The 26,408-nt window shown below is 38.2% G+C and overlaps 1 protein-coding gene across 14 annotated transcripts in view; it reads right to left on the bottom strand.

Annotated features, from left to right (window-relative positions):
• KTN1 (kinectin 1) overlaps nt 1-26,408 on the bottom strand; it is a 120,187-nt gene that overhangs the window by 45,845 nt on the left and 47,934 nt on the right. For all 14 annotated transcript variants that reach the window (XM_057542444.1, XM_057542451.1, XM_057542448.1 and 11 more), the window contains exons 5-12: nt 26,105-26,235; nt 11,177-11,293; nt 8,712-8,852; nt 6,166-6,272; nt 5,213-5,345; nt 3,715-3,802; nt 498-664; nt 16-84 (exon numbers count right to left, since the gene is read on the bottom strand). In XM_057542444.1, the coding sequence (XP_057398427.1) occupies nt 16-84; nt 498-664; nt 3,715-3,802; nt 5,213-5,345; nt 6,166-6,272; nt 8,712-8,852; nt 11,177-11,293; nt 26,105-26,235 (953 nt within the window). The remainder of the gene's footprint in view (nt 1-15; nt 85-497; nt 665-3,714; nt 3,803-5,212; nt 5,346-6,165; nt 6,273-8,711; nt 8,853-11,176; nt 11,294-26,104; nt 26,236-26,408) is intronic.

The following is a 26,408-nucleotide window of genomic DNA, read 5'->3' as shown; positions in this document are numbered from 1 at the left end:
AGAAAGCACCATTACCTGGGCTGCTATCTGGGAATGGAATTGTTGAATTTGAGCTTTTAAAGCCTCATTCTGCTCCAAAATATCCTTTCATAGAGAGCAACCAAAAAGGAGAGGGAAAAGTGTACTGTTAAATATACCAATGTATATGAACAAAATGAGTTACAGGTACATCTGTTTACCTTTAAAAAGGCACTCTTAGATTCCAAAAGGCGTCATTTTAAACAATGATTAGGCATTCTATTCTGAGAGCTAATTTACAAAGCAGAAATTAAGAATACATTGTACTGTTCCTAATCTAATATAAAAAGCATAAGACTGTGGGTGAAGGCATCTTTGAGCACATATTCAGACCATACTGTGACAACTGCTTGAAGATAAATTAGAATTATTCATCCGCACTCCAGAATTAGGATAAGATAGGCTACCCTCTCTCTTCTACACAAGACACATCCAACCACTGCCCGTCTTTATTTTTTTAAAGAGGGAAAATTAGATACCTGAACTTGCATTTGTAGAGACTCTTCTTTGTTCACCCTTTTTTGCTCCGATTCCATTAACTGCATTAGCCTTTGCTCCAACTGTTGTTTTGATACCAAGGTATCTGTAAGCTTACTATGCAGACTCTGTACTTCATTTTCTTTGGCCACAAATTTACTCTGTAAATCTAACAAAACATTGCATTTTACAAAGGTCTCTTCCTTGGCCTGGTTACTGCTATTCGTCGTTAGTGTAGTGTAGGCACTGCCTCTTCTAGAATACTCTCCTTGAACCTCTCCTCTGCTTCCTGCATATGGTTCCCTTGAGCAGTCTATGCTTACCTTTTTCACAGTACCTGCCACACTGTACTAATTCACTTCCTCTCCCAGAGAGTGAGCTTTTTGAGATCAGAGATTGCCTTTTCTCTATACCCAGAGTTGTGCCCAAGGCTTGGCACAAAATACATAATCAATAAATGTGTTAAATGAATGGTACATGGATGTTTAAAACTGTTATATCATTTCTCGCAAGCATTCTTAATTTCCCCAAAGATGCTTTAGTAAGTTATTTAGTGAATTTCTTGTCAATTCCCTGTACTCTCACACCTGGAGAACAGAGAAAGATGCTGAAGGCTGACAAATGTCCTGGTATAAGATGAAGTAAAACTTTTCTGTTTCTCTTCTTAGCAATAACCCCAAAACAATAAAGAAAATGAGAAACAAAAACAAACTGTCTTTGATGCAATCAGAAAATAAATGTAACTCCAAATCACAAGAAATTAAGATAAAATAAATGGAGAGATGATCACTAACTTGGCAGAGATGAGGAAGGGAAAAGTAAAAGCTCAGGAAATAGAAATACCAGGTATCATGAGAGTTGCCTCCCTGCCCTGTAACATAAACAATTCCAAAAGAGGGGAGGAAAGAAACAAACAAGAACACATTACACTACCACCAAGGATAGAGAGGCAAACACAGAGAAGAAGAGAAAATGTGTATGTGTGTGTGTGTATTATATAGTTTTAAGAAAAGTAAGATGTTCCTTCCATAACAAGACACTAATAACAGAATGGAACACAACTCAAAAAAGAACTCCTGAAAATTAAACACATAATGGTAATATCCAGCATTAGAATCAGGAGCATATTTCTCACCAATAATAGGAAAAGTTAAAACACTGAATTAATACCTTCAATATTCTGTGCAGAAAATTATTTCCAACCTAGAACTCTACATCCAGTCAAACTACCAATCAAGCATGAAGGTAGAAAGAATAAAAACATTTTCAGATACTCAACGCCTCAACAAATGTACTGCAAGACATACTCTTATGAAGCAACTAAAAGATATGCTATTAAATGAGGGAGGAAAGCAAGAAAGATGGCAGTGACATAGGATCCAGAAAACAGGGTAGAGGGACTAAAGGAAGTCTCAAGAAGACAGCTTTTGAGCCAACCTAGAAAGCGACGAGTACTGGAGCAAGAAGACTGAGGACTCCTAAGACATATATGTCCCCAGGAAAAACTGATAACTTCTCCAGTATCTAATATGTTTAGAGGCTGGTGGAGAGGGGGGTGTTAAGGAGTTTAACCTTAGGTAAAATTTGAAACAATAAAACAAAGATCAAGCAAGTTAAAAACATAAAGCAATAATTAGCTTCAGGAAATTAAAAAACATTGCTCAAGAAAAGAACTGCAATTTTATTAATCTTGGCTCAGCATTGAGTTACACAGTCATAATGATGTTAAAATCAAATAGTGGTACAATCAAAAGTATGTAGAACCATATAGGGAGAATGAGGGGAAGGTGGAAGGAATGGTGTGGGAGTATTAAGCCCTCATTTTCTATAATAGAAAGTCAACAGATGCCTATCAAGAGGAGAGCAGTATAAGCAGAAATAATATGCTTATTTAGAAATATGACAGAAAACACTAAAAACAAAAGTAACATCTTCAGGTCAGAGTAAGGTTTTACTGTTTATAGTTATATAGTTTATAGATAGTTTCATATAGTTTATAGTTACAATTTTTTTGGCAAAATTCTTATGTGCTTTCATGAAATATAAAATATTAATTAAAAAATAAGTTAATATACCTTAACATAAAAACAAACTTTATATATAAAGAAAAAGGCCTTCAAACATCTTAGATATATTTAAATATTGAACCAAAGGGTTCAATATTAAACCTAGTAGTGAAAAAAATCAGAAGAAACCAAAGGTCTAAACAGCCAAAACTCTGTATGATCTAGCCTTGTGTTTGGAACTATATTTTACTAGCTCTCCACCACTTTCATGGGAAGAAGGGGAGTAGTGGAAACATAGATAAAACACACTAATACAAGCTCCATTATTTCCTAAATGAATTCATCGAATTAAGAATAAGTAGTGAAAGTTAGCATTTAAGTATGCAGTTCTAAGTCAACTACTTGGGGACTTCCCTGGTGGCACAGTGGCTAAGAATCCACCTGCCAATGCAGGGGACACAGGTTTGATACCTGGTCTGGGAAGATCCCACATGCCGTGGAGCAACTAAGCCTGTGTGCCACAACTACTGAGCCCACGCACCACAGCTACTGAAGCCCACATGCCCTAGAGCCCGTGCGCCGCAACTACTGAGCCCACAGGCTGCAACTACTGAAGCCCACGCACTCTAGGGCCCATGCACCACAACTACTGAGCCCGCATGCTGCAACTACTGAAGCCCGCACGCCTAGAGCCCGTGCTCCGCAACAAGAGAAGCCACCACAATGAGAAGCTCGCGCACCACAATGAAGAGTAGCCCCCGCTTGCTGCAACTAGAGAAAGCCTGCGTGCAGCAACCAAGACCCAACACAGCCAAAAAAAATTAAGTCAACTACTTGGAATGGTAATGCTCTCGCTGTTTGTCTCTTCACAATGTAGGAATGAGTCCTTCTTAGAAAAAAAAAAAATTAAATGTAGAACTGATCAAGGAACCAGAGGGAATAACTAGAGAAAGGGAACATGCACAGGTTCCCACTACCCTATTTACTGACTATAACTTTATCTGCAACTTAATGCCTCAGACAAAACTAGTAGAGAGCTTATTTTTAAAACCCTAAGAAATGTTAAAGAAATAAAAGTACTCTGAAAGTGTAAAAGCTATTTTTATTGACCTATAACCAAAATGCCAATTTAAACTATCTTCACATATGGAGAGGGGAGGAAATTTTACCCAGAATTACATACTAAATTTAAATGAATACCGCTTCCCCTTACCTTGCTGAGCTGCTTCATGCTCTGCTGTTCTCTTCCTGATATAGCTCTGGACTTCTTCCCACCTTCTCTCAGCTTCTTGCAGTTGAACCTGCAGAAAGGATAAGTCAGCACAAACACAGGATTCCAATTTAATGGAAAAAAAGCATCCTCTATATTTACTGTTGTGACATAAAACTGCTTATTCCAACAACTAATCACTAGTCTCCTACATTTTAGTAAGATAGGCAGATGTGCTTAGCCTGATAATATGCACAGATATTATCAGCCACTGCCATTCTACCCTCCAATACACAGGATTTACAGATTGGAGATTACTTCAGAAACTCAATATTTGTGCTGGTGGATCAATATAGCTACTACTATGGATATACCTGACCCACTTTGCTCTGATCAGCTTTCCACTGATCTTCCTTCAGCTGATAGGCCTTCAAAAGGATAGTATCTTTATTGCTAAATTTCAGTGGGCACCTAAAATTCTTATTTTTAGGTATAGCACAACACTTCAATTATGACTATAATATTTAATGTCATTTATCTACTTATCCATATCCATAGAGCACAAACTTCCACATTTATAAATGCTACCAGCAAACACACCAGCAAGACAAATATTTACTGAAAGAAAGGACAACTATATCACTCTCCCACAGGGACCCATGAAAACTTCAAGAAAACAAAAATTATGCTATTTTCTGCATTCAATTATTCTCAAAGCCCTTTTAACCCCTACTACTCTAGAACTGGTATTAAGCTATATTGATTGTGTCAATGACCTAGGTAGAAGTCTGTCAGATACATTTAACTTACAGAAATTGAACTATACGTTCAATAAATCCTCTCCCCAGTAAAAGGAGGAACAGACAATTCTACTCGTCACTCTACTCAATGTACACAGGCTAAAAAGTGCAAGAGAAATGAGTCCACTCCTCTCTCTCAGTCAGCCTGGGCAACCCCATGCGTGTCTTCCTAGTATAAGCATCTCATGACACCAAGTGCCATTCTGGTGTCTAAAGAAACAGTGTGTGATTTTTTCCCACTATGGCTCAAGTGAAAGCAACTGGAGCATTACTTCGTCTCATGCTAAAGGAAAGGAAAATCATCTATTCCAATGCTGGAATAAAAACAAGCTCTATTAAACTTACTGAGAAATCCAAGTTATGGATAAGCGATGTTGAAGGTGATTTTAACTACCTATCAAAAATTTGATTCTTGCCTTACACGTGTAGACCCTAACCTCCATATATATAAGATGAAATTCTACTGTTTATGCCTGTCAATCAGCTAATTTCAATTTTCATATCTTCAAAAAGTCTTTAACTTCAAACTCAAGCCTATATTCAATTCTTTCATTAGTGTACACGTTTCTGTATAGGCAGAGCACTAAGACTACAAGTCCCTTTAAGCCTCAAACTACATTTCTCAAAGCTATATACAACTTAAGGTCATTGAATTGAATACCTACATTATTTATGAAATGATAAAGGTAAGAATATATCACCTTCAACTGAGTAACTGCCTGCTCAGCATTCTTCTTTTGGACTTCCTCTTGCTGTAGCTTTCCTGTTTTCTCAGTCAGCTCATTCACCAACCTAGCATAATCCTGGCGCAGTTTATTTAGTTCAGCAGACTGCCTGAAAACAGTAACTGGATTAGGAACCTTCCATTACTACAAAACACATATAAAGAGTAAACAAAATATATTTTATATGAGTTATGCTGAGTTAGTAATTCCACTTATAGCTAGATGAAAATGAATGCTATAAGTGACTACTAATAATGAAGTTTGGTTGAGTGTAATCTTTGAATCATTCTGATGACAGTAACACATATACTAAAATTACTATAAAATAATCAAGAAAAACGGATGACCACACACCATGAGCACGAATCAACAGTGTCACCCTCAAATCAGTGTTCTGAAAATCTATTAAAATCAACCAGTCAGAATATTTATTCTATGTAAGCATGCTACTAGTCTTCTCTTGGACTGTTTGTCAAAGTACAGCCCAGAGCCAACTAAATCACTATCACACGGAATGTGTCTTAACATGCAGATTCCAGGATTCCATCTCAGAGCCAATAAATCATAATCTTAAAAGGGTAAGACTCAAGAATATGATTTTTAGCTAACATGCCAGATGTTCTTCAGAATAATGAAGTTTGAGAACTACTGTTAAATGGAATGGAAGGTTTAAAACTTGTAAATTCAGTCTCATAAAGTTATAAACTGTTCCACTGGTGGCACTAGTGTTTATCATACAGTTTAGCTGAAGAGGTTCTTCAAAAGCAAGAGGATAGTTTTAGAAAATTAATTCATTTTAGAAACAAGTGTAAAAAACAAAAGTCTAACCAATTATTATCAAACACCATTTTGGTGACTGAAGAAAATACTCTACCATTCAATGAAAATACTCTGCCATTCTATTAAAAGTAAAGCATTTGCAAACATACTTGCTTTCTAGCTGGTTTGTAGTGTTGCTGACAGCATCTCTCAGTATGCCATTTTCCTGCTTCAAATGAGCTATCTCCGCCTCCATCTGCTCACGAACTTGCTGGAACTAAAATTATTTTACACACATAAGATTTAGAAAACAATGATTGCCAAAGCTAACTTCGAAGAAAATTTATTATGATGAGAATGTAAAAAGCATCAATAGAATGAAGTCTGGATAGCCTTTTCAAATAAATATAAACAAATTTAAAGGATAAATTTTGATAGTGACGAATACAAAGTAAACATGAGCTGCCACAGCATTCAAGAATGCAAGTAGATGCCAGCTGCTATCATAGGCAAAATAAATACACTGAGATGCTGTTTTAGAACTCTTTCCTACACAATAGACTCACATAGAATTAATAAGTCAATTTTGTGTTAGCAATATTTTAATGAAAGATTTTAGTAATCAAAAGTTTAAAAACTGAAAACATGTTCAAAACATTTACATTAAGTTACAAATTGAGCCATAGCCAAATAGATGGCAAATACACTACACAAAAATCTACTTGCTAAAATATCTGGCTTCTTGTTTTTTATTTCAGAATTACAGAATCAAAAGACAAAGAACACTGAATCTTATATCCCCACATCCTCAATTTAGTATGTGAAATAATCTTAATAATTTTTAGTAAACCTATTCAATTAAGAGAAAATAAAGTCTATGTTTCTACTTTTCAGAGAACTTATCATATGTAATCTATATCCGGACCTCTATAAGCAATCAAGTTGAAAAAAAGAATCACTTCAACACCCTTAACCTTCAATAAAAGATGTTGCTACATGTATTCCACTAATTTTCAAATGAATAGTAAGTCAGAATTAAGAAGAAAAAAGATCACACAAGGCCAGGAAAATCAGTTCTTCAATAACCTGGTTAATGGGAAAGAATATTTCAAATGGCTGGGGCCTGGGAAGATGGAGGACTGAGCCAAATTAGAGCATCAAAGTAGTGGATGCAGTAAGAACCTGAGAAGAGATTCATTCACTTCTTTATCGCTATTAGTGGTATTTCCACAGAAAAAACTGGAACTTCAATAGCAGTAAATTTTTCAGCAGACTACCAATGTGATCAAAGTAATATTTTACAAATAAAAATCTGGTACTAATTACACATATTAGAAAGGAAATGAGAGACCTATTAAGGTGCTATAATTATGCTAGTATGAAATAATAAACTAGGGTCATATCTAAAAACTGAAGGCAAGAATAACTCGAAATAAAGCATCTTTAAGATTTCAGAACAAACTGTAGATTGGGCAAGGGAGTGAGAAGTCAAAGGTTCAAGCATAAGTATAATAATGCCTCAAAACATTAGAAAATAAAAACAACCTGACCAAAAGCAAGAGTTTGATTTTAGACATACGTTAATTTTGAGGTGACGACAAACACTTTCAAATTGAAGCATCAGCCAGCAATGTAAACAATTTCAAAAAGAAATCACTGGTCCACAAAGTTCAACTAGAGGGAGTGTTATAAGCCCACTTGACAAGCAGACTGAAACCATGTTCGTCAAAACAACAAAAATCACTGGTCCAGACCTAGCCGAAATCATGACAATGGATAACACTGTAAAAATAGGCAGTAAGCACTGAACCTTCTAAAATGTTGAAAGAAAACAGGTGAAAATAAGGACCAGAGACAGAAGGTCACTTAGGCCAAAACCATTATCATTTTTCCTCTCTTCTCCACTCCATCATCAAGCCCTATCTACTATCTCTTTTTTATCAAACTCATCCCCTCATTATCAATGTCTGACTTAAGGTTCTTATTCTCTGACTTGGATTCCTGCAAAAGCCTTTCAACTATCCCTGCTCCACTCTCCACACTGCTGCCACTCTCCATACTATGCCAGAGTAATAATTTAAAATACTAATATAATCACACTGTTGGATTGCTTAAACTCCTTCACTTGGCTCCCCAGTCTTCAGGGATATAAGGCCCTTTAAGACAAGACCTCTATTTATTTCTCTAGGTCTCTTCATTCCAGTCCTGATTCCCAAATACCACAACTCTTACCGTATTTCTCACAAACCGTTATCACTAGATGACCTATACTGAAAACACCTGCAGTGCACTCATTAAAAAGCGTGATCCTGGGCCCCAAAAGAGACCTACCAAACCATCATCTCGTGGGATGGGAAGGAATTACACGAAGTAGTAAGTCTTATACCCAGCGCCCATTCCTTCACTCGCTTTCCTGACAATGCCTAATTGTTTCGAAAGATTCAACACGGTCTGCTTCTCCTTTCTAAAAAGTCTTCCCTATCAACCCTTCTCTTCCCCACCTCTCATCTGCACTGTTCCAAAGCACCTGATGCTTACCTCTACTGCAACGGCGTATTTACTTGTCAGCTTCCAGCCTCCCCAAAAGTTGCTTACTTAAGGACAGGGAGCCAGTTTAATTAGCCATTTGTACCAAAGCCCAACCCAGGGCACTTAAAAACTTGCTAATTAAATGAATACAAATATTTAATTTTGTATTCAAAGAATGAAAATATACCTTCATCTGCATCTGTTGAGTCTCTTGATAACTGACATGCATTTTGTTTTGAAACACATTATGCTCCTTTTCTAATGTTCCAATCCGATCTTTCATCCTTGCTATAACCACATTGCTTCTTTCTTTCTCTGCCATCATTTCCTAGAAGAGTAAATCAGAAAAAAAAATATGAAAAACTTGTTATTTAAAAAAATAAGAACAAGACTTTACTAAGAAGAAAACAACATCAGCAAAAATGACATCAGTAAAACAATCATGAATTCTTTTTTTTTTTTTTAATAAATTTATTTATTTTTGGCTGTGTTGAGTCTTCTTCGCTGCGCACGGGCTTCCTCTAGTTGCACCAAGCAGGGGCTACTCTTCGTTGCAGTGCGTGGGTGCGCGGGCTTCTCACTGCGGTGGCTTCTCTTGTTGCGGAGCATGGGCTCTAGGCAAGCAGGCTTCAGTAGTTGTGGTATACAGGCTCAGTAGTTGTGGCTCGTGGGCTCTAGAGCGCAGGCTCAGTAGTTGTGGTGCAGAGACTTAGTTCCTCCGCAGCATGTGGGATCTTCTCAGACCAGGGCTTGAACCCGTGTCCCCTGCATTGGCAGGCGGATTCTTAACCACTGTGCCACCAGGGAAGCCCAATCTTGAATTCTGAAATAAGTACTTGTTTAAAAAGCAAGGTCAAAGGTTTTAAAAAAAAAAATTTGTCTTCTGCATCTTACCTGCTCTTTACACCAATTCCCTTCATAAACACTTAGCTGCTCTGTTTACTCGTATTTCAAATGCACTTTCTGGTTTAAGAGTTAAAGACTTGAACATGGAATAAAATCCTACATTCTAACTTGATTATAAGAAAGAACATTTTTAAAGCAAAACAAGGTAATTCTTCATTATTTCCAGGTACTAGCTCTCTTTTAGGGTACAGAATAGGCCCCCAGAAAAAAAATAGCCGAGAAAAAAAGTCTCCTTCCTAAGGTAAGAGATAAGGATAAGATATGTTTATAGCAGAATAGGGAAAGTAAAACTCAGAAAGCTTTATTATCTTCCCAAGTCAAACATTAAAAGGGTGATTTCATTTTGAGTTGCAAGTATTGTAAACTCCTAGGATAAATATTAACTATTAAAGTGCAAGAAAGCCAAGCAACTTTAAAGTTATCTGCAGGTATGATCAGTCCATTTTCCCTGCTCTAAGAAACTGTTTGACAAACTTTAAGATTTTCATTTAACTAACGGTTTGCCCGTAAGAGTTCATTTACATTTGCAAATTGTTTTACTGATGTACATAATACATTTAGGAAAAAAGTATACACATCTTAAGTATACAGCTCAATGAGTTACACAAAAGTAGTTTCTTTTTTTAATTTTTAAAATAATCAGAAAACTATAGCTACAGAAAACTACAGTAAAGTTTCTAATCTTAAGGAAACACTTATTTTAGCAACAACTTTGATTCATGTTAATCAAATGCAGCCAAAAATAAAATAAATTTATTTAAAAAAAAATCAATCTGACCAAGTTTTCCACTGACTTTTTTTTATTTACCTCAAATTCACAGAAAAGACTTTATATCAAATGAGGCCATTCTCATAATGTCATCAAGTAGCTACATGAACAACAGTGAAATAAACCTCATTTACTCTACTGTATTTAACACCTAAAAGGAGAAACAAGCACTTCGGGAAAAATGAGACCACATTTACTACAGAATTTCAATTATGTTCTCAGTCTACATGATTTTTTTAAATATAACTGACATAGAATATTATATTAGTTTCAAGTATACAATATAATGATTCAATACTCGCATTTATTACTAAATCATCACCACAGTAAGTCTATTAGCATCATCACCACACACAGTTACAAACTTTTTTTCTCGTTATGAGAACTTTTAAGATTTACTCTCGTAGCAACTTTCAAATATACAACACAGTATTAATAATTATAGTCACCATGCTGTACATTACATCCCCTGGACCTATTTATTTTATAACTGGAAGTTTGTACTTTTACTTTTGTTTAAAGGCCTTTTTTTTAAAACCTCTCGAAGTAAAAGGGATTTAAAGAACTTCACTGATTAAAAATTATATCACAAAAACCTTCATGAATAAACTACCTATGTAAGAGTTTCACACTTGTCCCATGAATTGGATTTAAACAAGATCACACCGAGTTTTGTGCTTCTATAGAATAATTATAGGTCAGAACCAATTGAAACATGCTCCCAATGTCCACAGGCTTCCATTATTCAGAAATTAGTATACCTATAAGTACTGCTATTTTAAATTCACAATTCAACTGTAGGCTATAATAACATGGAAGAGTGAGACCCCATCACCACCACCTAAATTCTAAAAGAAAATTACTTTCACGTGGTATAAATCTACTGTACAAATAAATCAGGAATTGTGGACAATTTCTAAAATCCTTCATTGCATCCGATTTAGAAAGTATAACCCTAAATACAAGAATGTCTTCACCTGGGTTAACTGCTTACACCGATCCTTCACAGCAGCAGCATCTTCCTTCAGAGCAGTAAGTAACTTGTCTTTTTCTTGAAGCTGATGTACAAGTGCAGTCAACTCTCCTTTATTTGACTACAATTGAGAAATCAATACAGAATTAGTTAATAGTAAACACCGGCTAATGAAAATTATGAAAATGAACTATCTGATACCAAGTGTTCTTAGGCCAATGCAGAGTTCACTATTACATATAAAGTAGAGTAACTGCCAAACACTGGTCAGTGAAATATAATTCAGAAAAATCATTGTATCATTACATATTCTGATGCATAAAATAGGACACATATCAATCAAGAAACAGATTTTTACAAAGAATTATGACTTCCATTTTTAAACACAAATTCAAGATAGTAATCTCTCCCTTCTCCTCCTAAAAGATCAAAAGAGGGGTATGAAATGAAATGCAAACTGAGCCAAAATAAAACAAACATCTATAACGTCAAAGCATAATATCAGGAAAGACTTCCGAAAGCAGTGGAGATCAAACAGATGCTCAACAACCTTGTCAAAATATACCCAAGACTACAGAGGTGCCATGGGTACATAGTTCTCTGAAGTTAACAGGAATATACTGAAAGGTAAAACCAACAATCCCCCATTTGACATCAGGAACAAGCACAAATATAGAAGGTAGGAATTTTCTTGGTAGGAGGTCTTAAGAAGCAGAAGTAGGAAAGAAGAAGAAATCATACAGGTAAACTTTATTCAAAGAGAGCAGCTAATCAGTGAGGCAGAATTAAGAGAGATCCTCTACAGTGAGACCCTCTGTAGTGAACTCTTACCTGAGGAAAAAGGAAAGGCTAGGGGCTTCCCTGGTGGTGCAGTGGTTGAGAATCCGCCTGCCAATGCAGGGGACACGGGTTCGAGCCCTGGTCTGGGAGGATCCCACATGCCGCAGAGCAACTGGGCCCGTGAGCCATAACTGCTGAGCCTGCGCGTCTGGAGCCTGTGCTCCGCAACAAGAGAGGCCGCGATAGTGAGAGGCCCGCGCACCGCGATGAAGAGTGGCCCCCGCTCGCTGCAACTGGAGAAAGCCCTCGCACAGAAACGAAGACCCAACACAGCCATAAATTAATTAATTAATTAATTAATTAAAAAAAAAAAAGGAAAGGCTAAAAGAACTCATTTTCACACACAGCCCAAGGAGAACAGTTGGCCTTAGCCATTCATTATCAATCTCTAGCCACAGAGATGATCCAAGAGAAACACCCCTCACTGGAAGAGGAGTATTAATGAAAAAGAAAGAAAACAAGGTCTATGTAAGATATGAGAAAAAAGTAAGGAAAGCAATAAGAAAAACCAAATGCCAAGTGTAGAAAAATCATGATAAAAAGATTGTCAAGAACGGACAAAAACTGTGATTAAAAAAAATATATCACCATGACTTTCCAAAGTCTAACAGAGCAACGATTTCTAGAAAAACAAGAGCAAAGAACAGAGCTCACAAGATATAATTCAGAGGAAAGATAAGACCACAGAAAGAAATGAAATATGAGCTGGCAAAGCCCAAAGCAGAAGTAAAAGTAACACCATCTCAGAAATACAATCCAATTAGAAGTAGCAAACAGAAAAAGACATGTTGCTGAAAACACAGGAGAAGACAAAGAGTTCAGGGTGGAGAGAAGTAAATAAGAGGAAATAAACCAAAGCTTTATTTTTTATTTTAGGACAAAAATACGAAAGATAAAGACAATAGGCAAGGAAGATCCAACTTATGCTTAATTGATACCCATTATTTCAATTCTTTTAAGGGACACTGAATCTCATGATTGAAAAGACATGCTTTGCCCAAGGGAATACTGATAGAAGAGTCAATGCAAAGCCACATTATAGCAAAATTCCCATGACTTCAAAGAAGCTGAATCCCTTGGTGTTTGTACAGTAGGGTGGAAACTGGAAAGTCCAATAAATAATAAAAACTTGATTACCCAAAGGATGTTTTCATTGTGAGAGTGTATTTTGACAAAAATACATGAAAAGAATGCAAATTCAGGGGACTTCCCTGGTGGCCCAGTGGTTAAGACTCTGGGCTCCCATTGCAGGGGGCACGGGTTTGATCCCTGGTTGGGGAACTAAGATCCCACATGCCACGTGGCAGAGCCTTTAAAAAAAAAAAAAAAGAATGTAAAACTCAGGCTGGTCTCAGACTTCTATCCAGCGATAGGCATGTAGAGAATGGTAAAGCAAGCATGACAAATTCTCAGGGAAAGAAAGTGCAACCCAGAAATATTATACCCCACCAAATTATCATTCAAGTACAAAGACAATAAAGCATTTTAACTTGCCAGAATTCAGGAAATACAGGTTCCATAAGCCCTTCTTGAAAAAATTCCAGAAAAAAAAGAAACAATTTCAGCCAACCAAGAGATGAATACAGAAGCTTATGGCAAAAGAACTGGTATCAAGCTTTGAACCCAGCATTAAGCTACAGAATTAAGACTGAAACAAACATAAAAATTATAGTCACAAAACATACATTAAATATTATAAGTATCTGATAAACAAATGCTATAATTAACAAAAGTAGAGAGGGAAGGAAGAGAGAAGGTAGGAAAAATTTTAAATAGACTTCCTCCTGTTATACAACATGGGGCCAAAATAGTTAGTAACTTAGAGTTGGAAAAAAACCACATAATTGAGGCAAGTATATTTAAAGGCCAACAAGAAGAAATTAATAATCAACTAAAACTATCAAATACATTTTTTTTGCCTTTTCTATTTTTTTTTAATTGGGGTGTAGTTGATTTACACTGTTGTATTAGTTTTTGCTGTACAGTGAAGTGAATCAACTATATGTATACATATATCCCCTCCCTCTTGGACCTCCCTCCCAGGCCCCACCATCCCACACATCTAGGTCACCACAGAGCACCGAGCTGAGCTCCCTGTGCTATACAGCAGGTTCCCACTAGCTATCTATTTTACACATGGTAGAGTACCTATGTCAATCCTGATCTCCCAATTCATCCCACCCACACCTTCCCCCACTGTGTCCACACGTCCGTTTTCTACATGTGCATCTCTATTCCTGCCCTGCAAACTGGTTCATCCGTACCATTTTTCTAGATTCCACATATATGTGTTAATATACAATTCAAATATATTTTAAATGTTTTCTTACTAGTAATCACATTGAGTTAACATTTTTGAGCAATTATTTTATGCTAGGAACTCTAAGATAATACCTTATTATCATTCCCATTTTAGAGATGGGGAAACTGAGACACTGAGGTTAAGTAACTTATCTAAAGCCACAAAGCTCAAAGTGGCAGAGTCCAGATTTGAATCCAGGAAATCTGACCCTACAGCCTAGGATCTTAACCTACACTCTAAATATAAAACAGAAGTGTCTTAAAGCTTAAACACAAAGGCGTGTGTACATACACATAGAACATAACATCTCTCCAACTCTGCAAAAGCCCTCTAGCTTTTACTCTGTTTTCCCCTTCCCATCTAAGCTTATTCAAAGTGGATACTGGCACCTTTCCTATTCATTCATCACTTATTTATAGTCTAGTACTCCAATGAAACTGCTTTCACTAAGGATATCAAATCCATTTTTTCTATCCTTATTCTCCTTGATTGCTCTAAAGCATGTCATTGCTGATTTTTCCTGCCACCCCTGAACTCTCTACCCTCCCTAAGCATCTGTGATTCCACTGTCTCCTGCTGTTTCTCGTCTCAGTATACTTTGTGGTGGCTTTCCCTGACCTTTAAATGTTGGTGCTTCTCAAGGTTCATTCCTGAACTTTCTTACCACTCTCCACATCCTCTCTGGACTAACATATATCCACTATATGTATCAGTGATAGCTGATTACTTTCCGAAACTACTCCCATTGCAATATATTTTCAACTCCAGAGAAATATATATTCAACTGTGAAATAATTATATCCACTTAAATGCTCCAAAGGATGCCTAAAACAACTTCCTAAATATTTTCATAATCCTCTACTCTCTCTTCCTTTGCAAAGTGCTCATGAATACCATTGTCACCACAATCTATCAGTTACTCCAGAGCAAAAACAAGCATTCATTCTAGACTCTTCTTTAGCCACCATATCTAATTGGTCAGCAAGTCCTCTAACTCCTCTATCTCTATCCTACATCTATGCTTGTATTCCTGCATTTATCTTCCCCCTTTCTCTGAAGTGGTCTTTATTAGGTGTGGGGATTCATCTACATCCTGGACCTTGAAATCTATTAAAAGGTCCAACCAAGAATCAATTTCCATGACAGGAAAAGGGAGAAATTAAACTTACCTAGTCTTTCCCTGACAAGAGTGGATCTACAAGGGCACTGAGTCCCTGAAGATAAGAATAGAACCACACCATAAGAAACAAAGAACAAGATTTTAATTGAAAGCCAAAGGTTCCAAGGAAAAGGGAAAAATGTAAAGTTTCAAAATATTTACTCTATTTCAAAATGTTATCTTTAACAGTTCCCAACTTCCTCCTTGGCCTGCCTAATATAGCTATCAAGGGGAGTCTGATTTACCACCCAACCTCTAGAGTTCAAGGCTGTCTCAAGCAATAAAATGACTACTCTTGCATCCATAAACCACCACCAACATCCTTAGTCAGAAGAGAAACACTTGAAGCAATTAATTTTAAAAAGCAGTAATTTCAAACAGGTAGTACCTAAGTTCAGCTGGAGGCTTTTCCCTGCAAGAAGATTTTCCCAATCCTCACAAATAACCAGGAACCCTTTTAAGATATACACTTACCCAATTAAAGTAAATCAAAAGATAAATTCTTCAATCAAGAACTTCAAGAACGTTCCTTGCAAGGGAATAATCTAACTTTGTATCCAAAGTCACACGGTTACTGCACTTACTCTGATGATCCTCGAACACACTGTTTACTCTGAGCCACTGCTGGCACCACACGGAGACTGTCCAATAAGCACACACATTGTAAAATGCCGCAGACTTGTAAAACACGTTGTCAACAGATATTTGGAAGTATGGACAGACGTATGCTATGATAAATGCTATATGACAAAAAAAATTCAGATGGTTATGAGAAAGAGAGAAGAGAATAATTTAGACTAGGAATTCAGATTAGCCTTATATGAGGAAATGATATTTAAATAGAAACCTGATGGAGGAAATAACCAAGGAAAGAAGTTAGGGGGCTTGGGGGTTTTAGGACAGTCTAGACAGAAGAGAACATTTGGTTTGCTTTAATGAGGGGATGAGGAAAATGCCATGAGATCAAGCTATAGAGAGAGACAGACATAGGCCTTCGAAGGAATCTGGATTTTGTTTGAAGTGCAAAGAGAAAGGCACCAAAGGGTTTTTAAAGCAGTGAGTGATATAACCTGACTTACCTCTTAAAGGCTGCCTTGCAGTTGTGTAGAAAAAAATAGATTAGAAGGCTACGAGGAAATGCAGAAACATCAACTAGGAGAATACTGAAGGTAATCAAATGAGAAGTGATGGTTTGGACTAGGATGGTCTTTAAGAATAAATGGGAGAGGATTCAAGATGGTGGAGTAGTAGGAGGACGTGGAGTTCACCTCTCTCCACGGATGCATCAGGAATACATCTATAGATGCAACAATTCTCACAGAACACCAGCTGAAGACTAGCAGAAGACCTTGGACACCAGACAGGACTATAAAGATCCCTGCATAACTGGGTAGGATGGCAAAAAGAAGGGAGAAGGAGAAGGAGAGGAAGCCGGATAGGACCTGCACCCCAGGGTGGGGGAGCTGAAGCAAAGAAGAGATTCCCAAATTCGGGGAAACCTCCTCTCCAACAGAGAAATCAACTGGGACAGAAGAAAAGCAGTTGAGGCTGTTGGAAGAGGGTGAAGCGGCCAATCGGTGGCAGATGGGACAGAGTGAGAAATACACAGACGGTCCGTACCGCAGCCCTACGTGCCCTGGACTGGGACATGTGTTCACAGGTGTGCAAGGGGGCTGGGAGCTGGAGCACGGGGACTGGAGAACAGGCCTGGAGCGAGAGTTGCTGTTGGCTGTGGGGAGACAGACTGAGGGGACGGGAGGGAGGAAATCTGCAGCAGGGAATACCTACAGAGGAAGACAGGACTGCCATGGAAGCAGGGCGCTACTGCTGAGTCACACGCAGGGGGACAAGCCACTCTTGCAGCCTCTCTCCCCCCTCACGCCAGCACCTGCCGACTAGCAATAAAAAAAAGCCCCCTCAGGGATGGCCCTAGCACGCCTGCTGCCGGGCGCCAGAAAAAGCCCAGCCAGGGCTGGCCCTGACGCGCCATACACTGGGTGCCAGAAAAGGCCCTCACTAGGGCCACATCCCTTGCGCCCGTGGCCGCCGGCTTCCCTGCGCATCTGGCACTGTCGGGGCTCCCGTGATCCAAGCAGTCATACCACCTCCATGCCCTGTCCTCACTGGGGCAGACCCAAGAGCTCCAAGGCAGCCTCAGGACCAGACTCTGTGGGTGGACCACACGCAGAGGTGGGCATAAAACCGAAGCTGAACCCCAGGGATGGGGCGACTAAGGAAGAAGATCAAAAACCTTTCCATCAGCTGCACAAGCTGCAGATTAAATCCCCGCGATCAGCTAGGTAGACCCTGCGTCTATGGAATATCTGAGTAGACAATGAGTGTTCCCACAAATGAAAATGGTCTCACTCTGGCAGCTGTGGACGTTGGGGACAAGCACACGCAGGAACTGGGCCAGATCAGAGTCTGAGTGGTCTTCACAGGGCCCACAACAGGTCCAGAGACCAACCCAGAGGCAGAGGAGAGCCTCTTGGGGAGGCGGAGATGGGCTATGGCTCACGGCGTGCGCAAAGACACTTTCAGCTGAGACCCCAGGGAAACATAATTATTACTATTAATTTTATTATGTTTTGATTCATTCTGTTGTTGGTTCTGGCTTTTTTCTCGTTGGGTTTCTTTTCTTTTTTTTTTTGTTTGTTGTTGTTTTACGTTTTGTTTCTTTATTTAGTCTTTTGAGATATCCATGTTCTATAACATATTTTTTATTTTTATTTTATTTTTTTATATATTTCTATTTTTACTTTGCTTTTCTGTTGTTCTGTGTTCTTTTCCCGTATTTTTTTCTTCTTCTTTTTCTTTAATATTTTTTTTAATATTTCCATTTCTACTTTACTTTTCTGTTCTCCTGTGTTTTTTCCCTTTCTATTTTATTTTATTATTTTTTTAAATTCATTTTTATCAGTTTGTTCTGTTTCCTTACTTTATTCTTCAGTTGGCACGCTGCTTTGCTTTTGTTATTAGGTTTTCTGTTTTTGTTAGTTTTTTTTTTTTAATTTTATAGCTACTTTATTTATTTATTTATTTATTTATTTATTTATGTATTTTTTTGGCTCTGTTGGGTCTTCGGTTCGTGCGAGGGCTTTCTCTGGTTACGGCAAGTGGGGGCCACTCTTCATCGCGGTGCGGGGACCGCTCTTCATCGCGGTGCGCGGGCCTTTCACTATCGCGGCCCCTCCCGTTGCAGGGCACAGGCTCCAGACGCGCAGGCTCAGCAGCTGTGGCTCACGGGCCCAGCTGCTCCGTGGCATGTGGGATCTTCCCAGACCAGGGCTCGAACCCGTGTCCCCTGCATTAGCAGGCAGATTCTCAACCACTGCGCCACCAGGGAAGCCCTTTTTTTGTTAGTTTTGATTCTAATTGTTTGATTTCGTTTTTGAGTTCTTCTGTTTGTCTGGTTGTTCCCTTGTTTTTGTTTCATATGGTTCTGTTTTGTTTCTTTTGCATGTGTGTATGTTTCCTTGTTTCTGTTTGTTTGATTTTACTTTTTACCATTTTTCTAGGGCTTTATTAGTCTTTTCTTTTTTGTGTTTTTTTTTTTAATCCCCTTTATTGAGGAATGAGCAACTTGCGGGGTCTTGGTTCCTGGACTGGAAGTCGGGCCTGAGGCTCTGGGGTAGGAGCAGGGAGTCCAGGATACTGGACCACTAGAGAATTCCTGGCCCCAGGGAAGACTGATCACCAAGAGCTCTCACAGAGGCCTCTATCTGAATCCAAGACCCGGCTCCACCCAACTGCCAGCAGCTCCCAGGGATGGATGCCTCTCACCAAACAACAAACAAGACAGGAACACAAACCCACCCATCAGCACACAGACTACCTAAAGCCATACTAAGCTCAAAGACACCCCAAAACATATCACCTGACTCAGCTCCACCTACAAGAACACAGGCACGAGTCCCTCCCATCAGGAAGCCTACACAAGCCAATGGACCAACCTCACCACCAGGGGCAGAGAACAGAAGCAAGAAGAACTACGACCCGGCAGCCTAGGGAAAGGAGACCTCAAATACTGTAAACCAGACAAAAGGAGAAGACAGAGAAATATCTTGCAGGCAAAAGAACAAGATAAAAACCCACACGAACAAATAAATGAAGAGGAAATAGGTAAACCACCTGAAAAAGAATTCAGAGTAATAATAGTAAAGATGATGCAAAATCTCAGAAACAGAACAGAAAAAATACAAGAAAAATTTAACAACGAACTAGAAAAACTAAAGAGCAAACAAACAGTAATGAACAATACAATAACTGAAATTAAAAATACTCTAGAAGGAATCAATAGCAGAATAACTGAGGCACAAGAACGGATAAGTGAGCTGGAAGATAGAATGGTGGAAATAACTGCCACAGAACAGAATAAAGAAAAAAGAATGAAAGGAATGGAGGACGGTCTCAGAGACCTCTGGGACAACATTAAGCGCACCAATGTTCGAATTGTAGGTGTCCCAGAAAAAGAAGAAAAAAAGAAAGGGTCTGAGAAAATATGTGAAGAGATTATAGTCGAAAACTTCCCCAACACAGGAAAGGAAATAGTCAATCAAGTCCAGGAAGCACAGAGTCCCATACAGGAGAAACCTAAGGAGAAACATGCTGAGACACATATTAATCAAACTAACAAAATTTAAACACAAAGAAAAAATATTAAAAGCAGCAAGGGAAAAACAACAAATAACATAAAAGGGAATCGCCAATAAGGTTAGCAACTGATCCTTCAGCAGAAATTCCACAGGCCAGAAGGGAGTGGCAAGATATATTTAAAGTGATGAAAGGGAAAAACCTACAACCAAGATTACTCAACTCAGCAAGGGTCTCATTCAGATTCAATGGAGAAATCAAAAGCTTTACAGACAAGCAAAAGTTAAGAGAATTCAGCACCACCAAACCAGCTTTACAACAAATGATAAAGGAACTTCTCTAGGCAGGAAACACAAGAGAAGGAAAAGACCTGCAATAATAAACCCAAAACAATTAAGAAAATGGTAACAGGAACATACATATCAATAATTACCTTAAATGTAATGGATTAAATGCCCCAACCAGAAGACACAGACTGGGGACTTCCCTGGTGGCACAGTGGTTAAGAGTCCGTCTGCCAAATGCAGGGGACATGGGTTTGATCCCTGGTCCAGGAAGATACCACATGCCGCGGAGCAACTAACCCCAGGCGCCACAACTACTGAGCCTGCGCTCTAGAGCCCACACTCCACAACAAGAGCAGCCACCGCAATGAGAAGCCCACACATTGCAATGAAGAGTAGCCCCCACTCAATGCAACTAGAGAAAGCTGCGCCCAGCAATGAAGACCCAACACAACCATAAATAAATAAATAAATAAATAAATAAGCAAGCAAGCAAGCAAACAAGCAATCATAAAAAAAAAAAAGGCACAGACTGGTTGAATGGATATAAAAACAAGACCCATATATATGCTGTCTACAAGAGACCCCTTCAAACCTAGGGACACATACACAATGAAAGTGAGGGAATGGAAGAAGATATTCCATGAAACTGGAAATCAAAAGAAAACTGGAGAAGCAATACTCATATCAGACAAATCAGACTTCCGACTTTGAAATAAAGACTATTATAAGAGACAAGCAAGGACACTACATAATGATCAAGAAATCAATCCAAGAAGAAGATATAACAATTAGAAATATCTATACACCCAACATAGGAGCACCTCAATACATAAAGCAAATGCTAACAGCCATAAAAGGAGAAATCAACAGTAACACAATAATAGTAGGGGACTTTTAACACCCCACTCACACCAATGGACAGATCATGCAAACAGAAAATAAATAAGGAAACACAAGCCTCAAATGACGCATTAGACCAGATGGACTTAATAATTTTATATTTATAGGACATTCCATCCAAAAACAACAAAATACACTTTCTTCTCAAGTGCACAAGCAACGTTTTCCAGGATAAATCACATTTTGGGTCACAAATCAAGCCTCGGTAAATTTAAGAAAACTGAAATCGTATCAAGCATCTTTTCTGACCACAACACTATGAGACTAGATATCAATTACAGGGGAGAAAAAACTGTTAAAAATACAAACACATGGAGGCTAAACTATACGCTACTAAACAACCAACAGATCGCTGAAGAAATCAAAGAGGAAATTAAAAAATACCTACAGACAAATGACAGTGAAAACACGAAGACCCAAAACCTATGGGATGCAGCAAAAGCAGTTCTAAGAGAGGAGTTTATAGCAATACAAGCCTACCTCAAGAAACAAGAAACATCTCAAATAAACAACCTAACGTTACACCTAAAGCAATGAGAGAAAGAAGAAAAAAAACCCCCAAAGTTAGCAGAAGGAAAGAAATCATAAAGATCAGATCAGAAATGAATGAAGAAGAAATGAAGGAAACAATAGAAAAGATCAATAAAACTAAAAGCTGGCTCTTTGAGAAAATAAACAAAACTGATAAACCACTAGCCAGACTCATCAGGAAAAAAAGGGAGAAGACGCAAATCAATAGAATTAGAAATGAAAAAGGAGAAAAAGGAGAAATAACAACTGACACTGCAGAAATACAAAAGATCATGAGAGACTACTATAAGCAACTATATGCCAATAAAATGGACAACCTGGAAGAAATGGACCAGTTCTTAGAAAAGTACAACCTTCCAAGACTGAACCAGGAAGAAACAGAAAATATGAGCAGACCAGTCACAAGTAATGAAATTGAACATGTGATTAAAAATCTTCCAACAAACAAAAGCCCAGGGCCAGATGGCTTCACAGGCGAATTCTATCAAACATTTAGAGAAGAAAGCTAACACCTATCCTTCTCAAACTCTTCCAAAATACAGCAGAGGAAGGAACACTCCCAAATTCATTCTACAAGGCCACCATCACCCTGATACCAAAACCAGACAAAGATGTCACAAAAAAAGAAAATTACAGGTCAATATCTCTGATGATCATAGATGCAAAAATCCTCAACAAAATACTAGCAAACAGAATCCAACAGCATATTAAAAGGATCATACACCATGATCAAGTGGGGTTTATCCCAGGAATGCAAGGATTCTTCAGTATATGCAAATCAATCAATGTGATACACGATATTAACAAAGTGAAGGTTAAAAACCATATGATAATCTCAATAGATGCAGAATAAGCTTTTGACAAAATTCAACACCCACTTATGATAAAAACTCTCCATAAAGTGGGCGTAGAGGGAACCTACCTCAACATAATAAAAGCCATATATGACTAACCCACAGCCAACATCGTTCTCAATGGTGAAAAACTGAGAGCATTTCCTCTAAGATCAGGAACAAGACAAGTGTGCCCACTCTCACCACTATTATTCAACATAGTTTTGGAAGTTTTAGCCACAGCAATCATAGAAGAAAAAGAAATGAAAGGAATCCAAACTGGAAAAGAAGAAGTAAAGCTGTCACTGTTTGCAGATGATATGATGCTATATATAGATAATCCTAGAGATGCCACCAGAAAACTACTAGAGCTAATCAATGAATCTGGTAAAGTAGCAGGATACAAAATTGATGCACAGAAATCTCTTGCATTCCTATACACTAACAACAAAAAATCAGAAAGAGAAATTAAGGAAACACTCCCATTTACCACTGCAACAAAAAATAAATACCTAGGAATAATCCTACCTAAGGAGGCAAAAGACCTGTATGCAGAAAACTATAAGAAACTGACAAGGGGGAAAAAAAAAAAGACACTGATGAAAGAAATCAAAGACGATACAAACAGATGGAGAGACAGACCATGTTCTTGGATTGGAAGAATCAACACTGTGAAAATGACTATACTACCCAAAGCAATCTACAGATTCAATGCAATCCTTATCAAAGTACGAATGGCATCTTTCACAGAACTAGAACAAAAAATTTTACAATTCATGTGGAAACATAAAAGACCCCAAATAGCCAAAGTAATCTTGAGAAAGAAAAACAGAGCTGGAGGAATCAGGCTCCCTGACTTCAGACTATACTACAAAGCTACAGTAATCAAGACAGTATGGTACTGGCACAAAAGCAGAAATATAGATTAATGGAACAGGATAGAAAGCCCAGAGATAAACCCACGCACATATGATCACCTTATCTTTAACAAAGGAGGCAAGAATATACAGTGGAGAACATCCAGCCTCTTCAATAAGTGGTGCTGGGAAAACTGGATAGCTACATGTAAAAGAATGAAATTAGAACACTTCCTAACACCATAAACAAAAATAAACTCAAAATGGATTAAAGACCTAAATGTAAGGATAGACACTATAAAACTCTTAGAGGAAAACATAGTCAGAACACTCTATGACATAAACCACAGCAAGATCCTTTTTGACCCACCTCCTAGAGCAATGGAAATAAAAATAAACAAATGGGACCCAATGAAACTTAAAAGCTTTTGCACAGCAAAGGAAACCATAAACAAGATGAAAAGACCACCCTCAGAATGGGAGAAAATATTTGCAAACGAAGCAACTGACAAAGGATTAACCTCCAAAATATACAAGCAGGTCATGCAGCTCAATATCAAAAAAACAAACAACTCAATCCAAAAATGGACGGAAGAGCTAAATAGACATTTCTCCAAAGAAGATATACAGATTGCCAACAAATACATGAAATGATGCTCAACATCACTAATCATTACAGAAATGCAAATCAAAACTACAATGAGGTCATCACCTCACACCAGTCAGAATGGCCATCATCAAAAAACCTACAAACAGGGCTTCCCTGGTGGCGCAGTGGTTGAGAGTCTGCCTGCCAATGCAGGGGACACGGGTTCGAGCCCTGGTCTGGGAGGATCCCACATGCCACGGAGCAACTGGGCCCGTGAGCCACACCTACTGAGCCTGTGCGTCTGGAGCCTGTGCTCCGCAACGGGAGAGGCCACAACAGTGAGAGGCCTGCGCACCGCGATGAAGAGTGGCCCCCGCTTGCCACAACTAGAGAAAGCCCTCGCACAGAAACGAAGACCCAACACGGCCAAAAATAAATTAAAAAAAAAAAACAAAAAACCTACAAACAGTAAATGCCGGAGAGGGTGTGGAGAAAAGGGAACCCTCTTGCACTGTTGGTGGGAATGTAAATTGATAGAGCCACTATGGAGAACAGTATGGAGGTTCCTTAAAAAACTAAAAATAGAACTACCATACGACCCAGCAATCCCACCACTGTGCATATACCCTGAGAAAACCATAATTCAAAAAGAGTCATGTACCAAAATGTTCATTGCAGCTCTATTTACAATAGCCAGGACATGGAAGCAACCTAAATGTCCACTGACAGACGAATGGATAAAGATGTGGCACATACATACAATGGAATATTACTCAGCCATAAAAAGAAACGAAACTGAGTTATTTGTAGAGATGGATGGACCTAGAGTCTGTCATACAGAGTGAAATAAGTCAGAAAGAGAAAAACAAATAACGTATACTAACACATATATATGGAATCTAAAAAAAAAAGAAAATGGTCAGAAGAACCTACCGGCAAGACGGGAATAAAGTTGCAGACCTATTAGAGAATGGACTTGAAGATACGGGGAGGGGGAAGGGTAAGCTGGGACGACGTGAGAGAGTGGCATGGACATATATACACTACCAAATGTAAACTAGATAGCTAGTGGGAAGCAGCTGCATAGCACAGGGAGATCAGCTCAGTGCTTTGTGACCACCTAGAGGGGTGGGATAGGGAGGGTGGGAGGGAAGTTCAAGAGGGAGGCGATATGGGGATATATGTATACATATAGCTGATTCACTTTGTTGTACAGCAGAAACTAACACATCATAAAGCAATTATACTCCAATAAAGATGGGGAAAAAAAAGAATAAATGGAAGCCACTGAAGGTTTTAAGGCAGAAAAGTGTGTTAGGAGTGTGTGTGTGTATGTGTGTTTAAAATAAGAATGGTCAGGTCCACAATCTAATATTGAACACCGGATACCATGTCATCTTATCTCATACAAAGTAACACTTAAAAACTTGTCACATTTCCCAATATGAGATAGTACACCTGATAATACAGTGAGTGTAATATAATGAGAAATTAAATATTAGCTTCAGGGCTTTGTTTTTTTCAAATTTTAGTAAGTCATAGCAATGATTCTATCATTCAAAGCATTTACTTTAGAACAGTAGTATTCTATACATCCACACACACATACACACACACACACACACACATAAAAGATGCCCAGGTGCTTTGAATGGTGTTATCTTCAGTCACAAAAACATTCCATATGTTATCCAGAAATCACCCGACCTTGCCTTCAGTACTTACATTCACAGGAAAGCAAGGTACAACTTAGCCAAGTGCCAAATGACTTTAAAGTTATATAAATCATCTTACTTATTATAAGTAATTTGTTTTTGTCAAAACCTCAGATGACTCGGACACCTGACTGAACTAAATAAGTATATTGATTAGTATGGATATATGAAATAACTTCTGAAGGCATTCCAGAACTTTTGTCACTAAGTGTTTTCAGGGTACGAAGGATGGGAGTAGGTTATAATTTATTGCTTTAGCAGAAGTCTTGCTTGGTGAACTTCTAATCACTGCCCTCAAATAGGCTCATAATCAAAAATATGCTTACCTTCTTTAAAGCATCCTGTATCACACCAGACTTTTCCTTTAGCAGGTCTACAACACAAAGGGCCTCATCTTCAGAAAACATCATAGTCTTCAAGGACAGAAGAAAATCTTTAAATTTTACTTCAGCATTCTCTTTAAAAAACAAAAAGTTAACATTTAAAAGATATAAGTAACAACTTCAGCAACGGTAAAGCACCAAGAATTCTTGACCCAGAAAGTCAGTAACCAAGAGAAAACAGATTTACATTTCAGGTCAAACAACAATTAATGCTCTAGTCTACAGAGAAAAAGTGTTTATCATTTTT

Source organism: Balaenoptera acutorostrata, chromosome 3 (genome assembly GCF_949987535.1).
Source record: "Balaenoptera acutorostrata chromosome 3, mBalAcu1.1, whole genome shotgun sequence".
In the NCBI taxonomy this organism is placed as follows: Eukaryota; Metazoa; Chordata; class Mammalia; order Artiodactyla; family Balaenopteridae; genus Balaenoptera; species Balaenoptera acutorostrata.
This window is presented reverse-complemented; position numbering and strand designations above follow the sequence as displayed.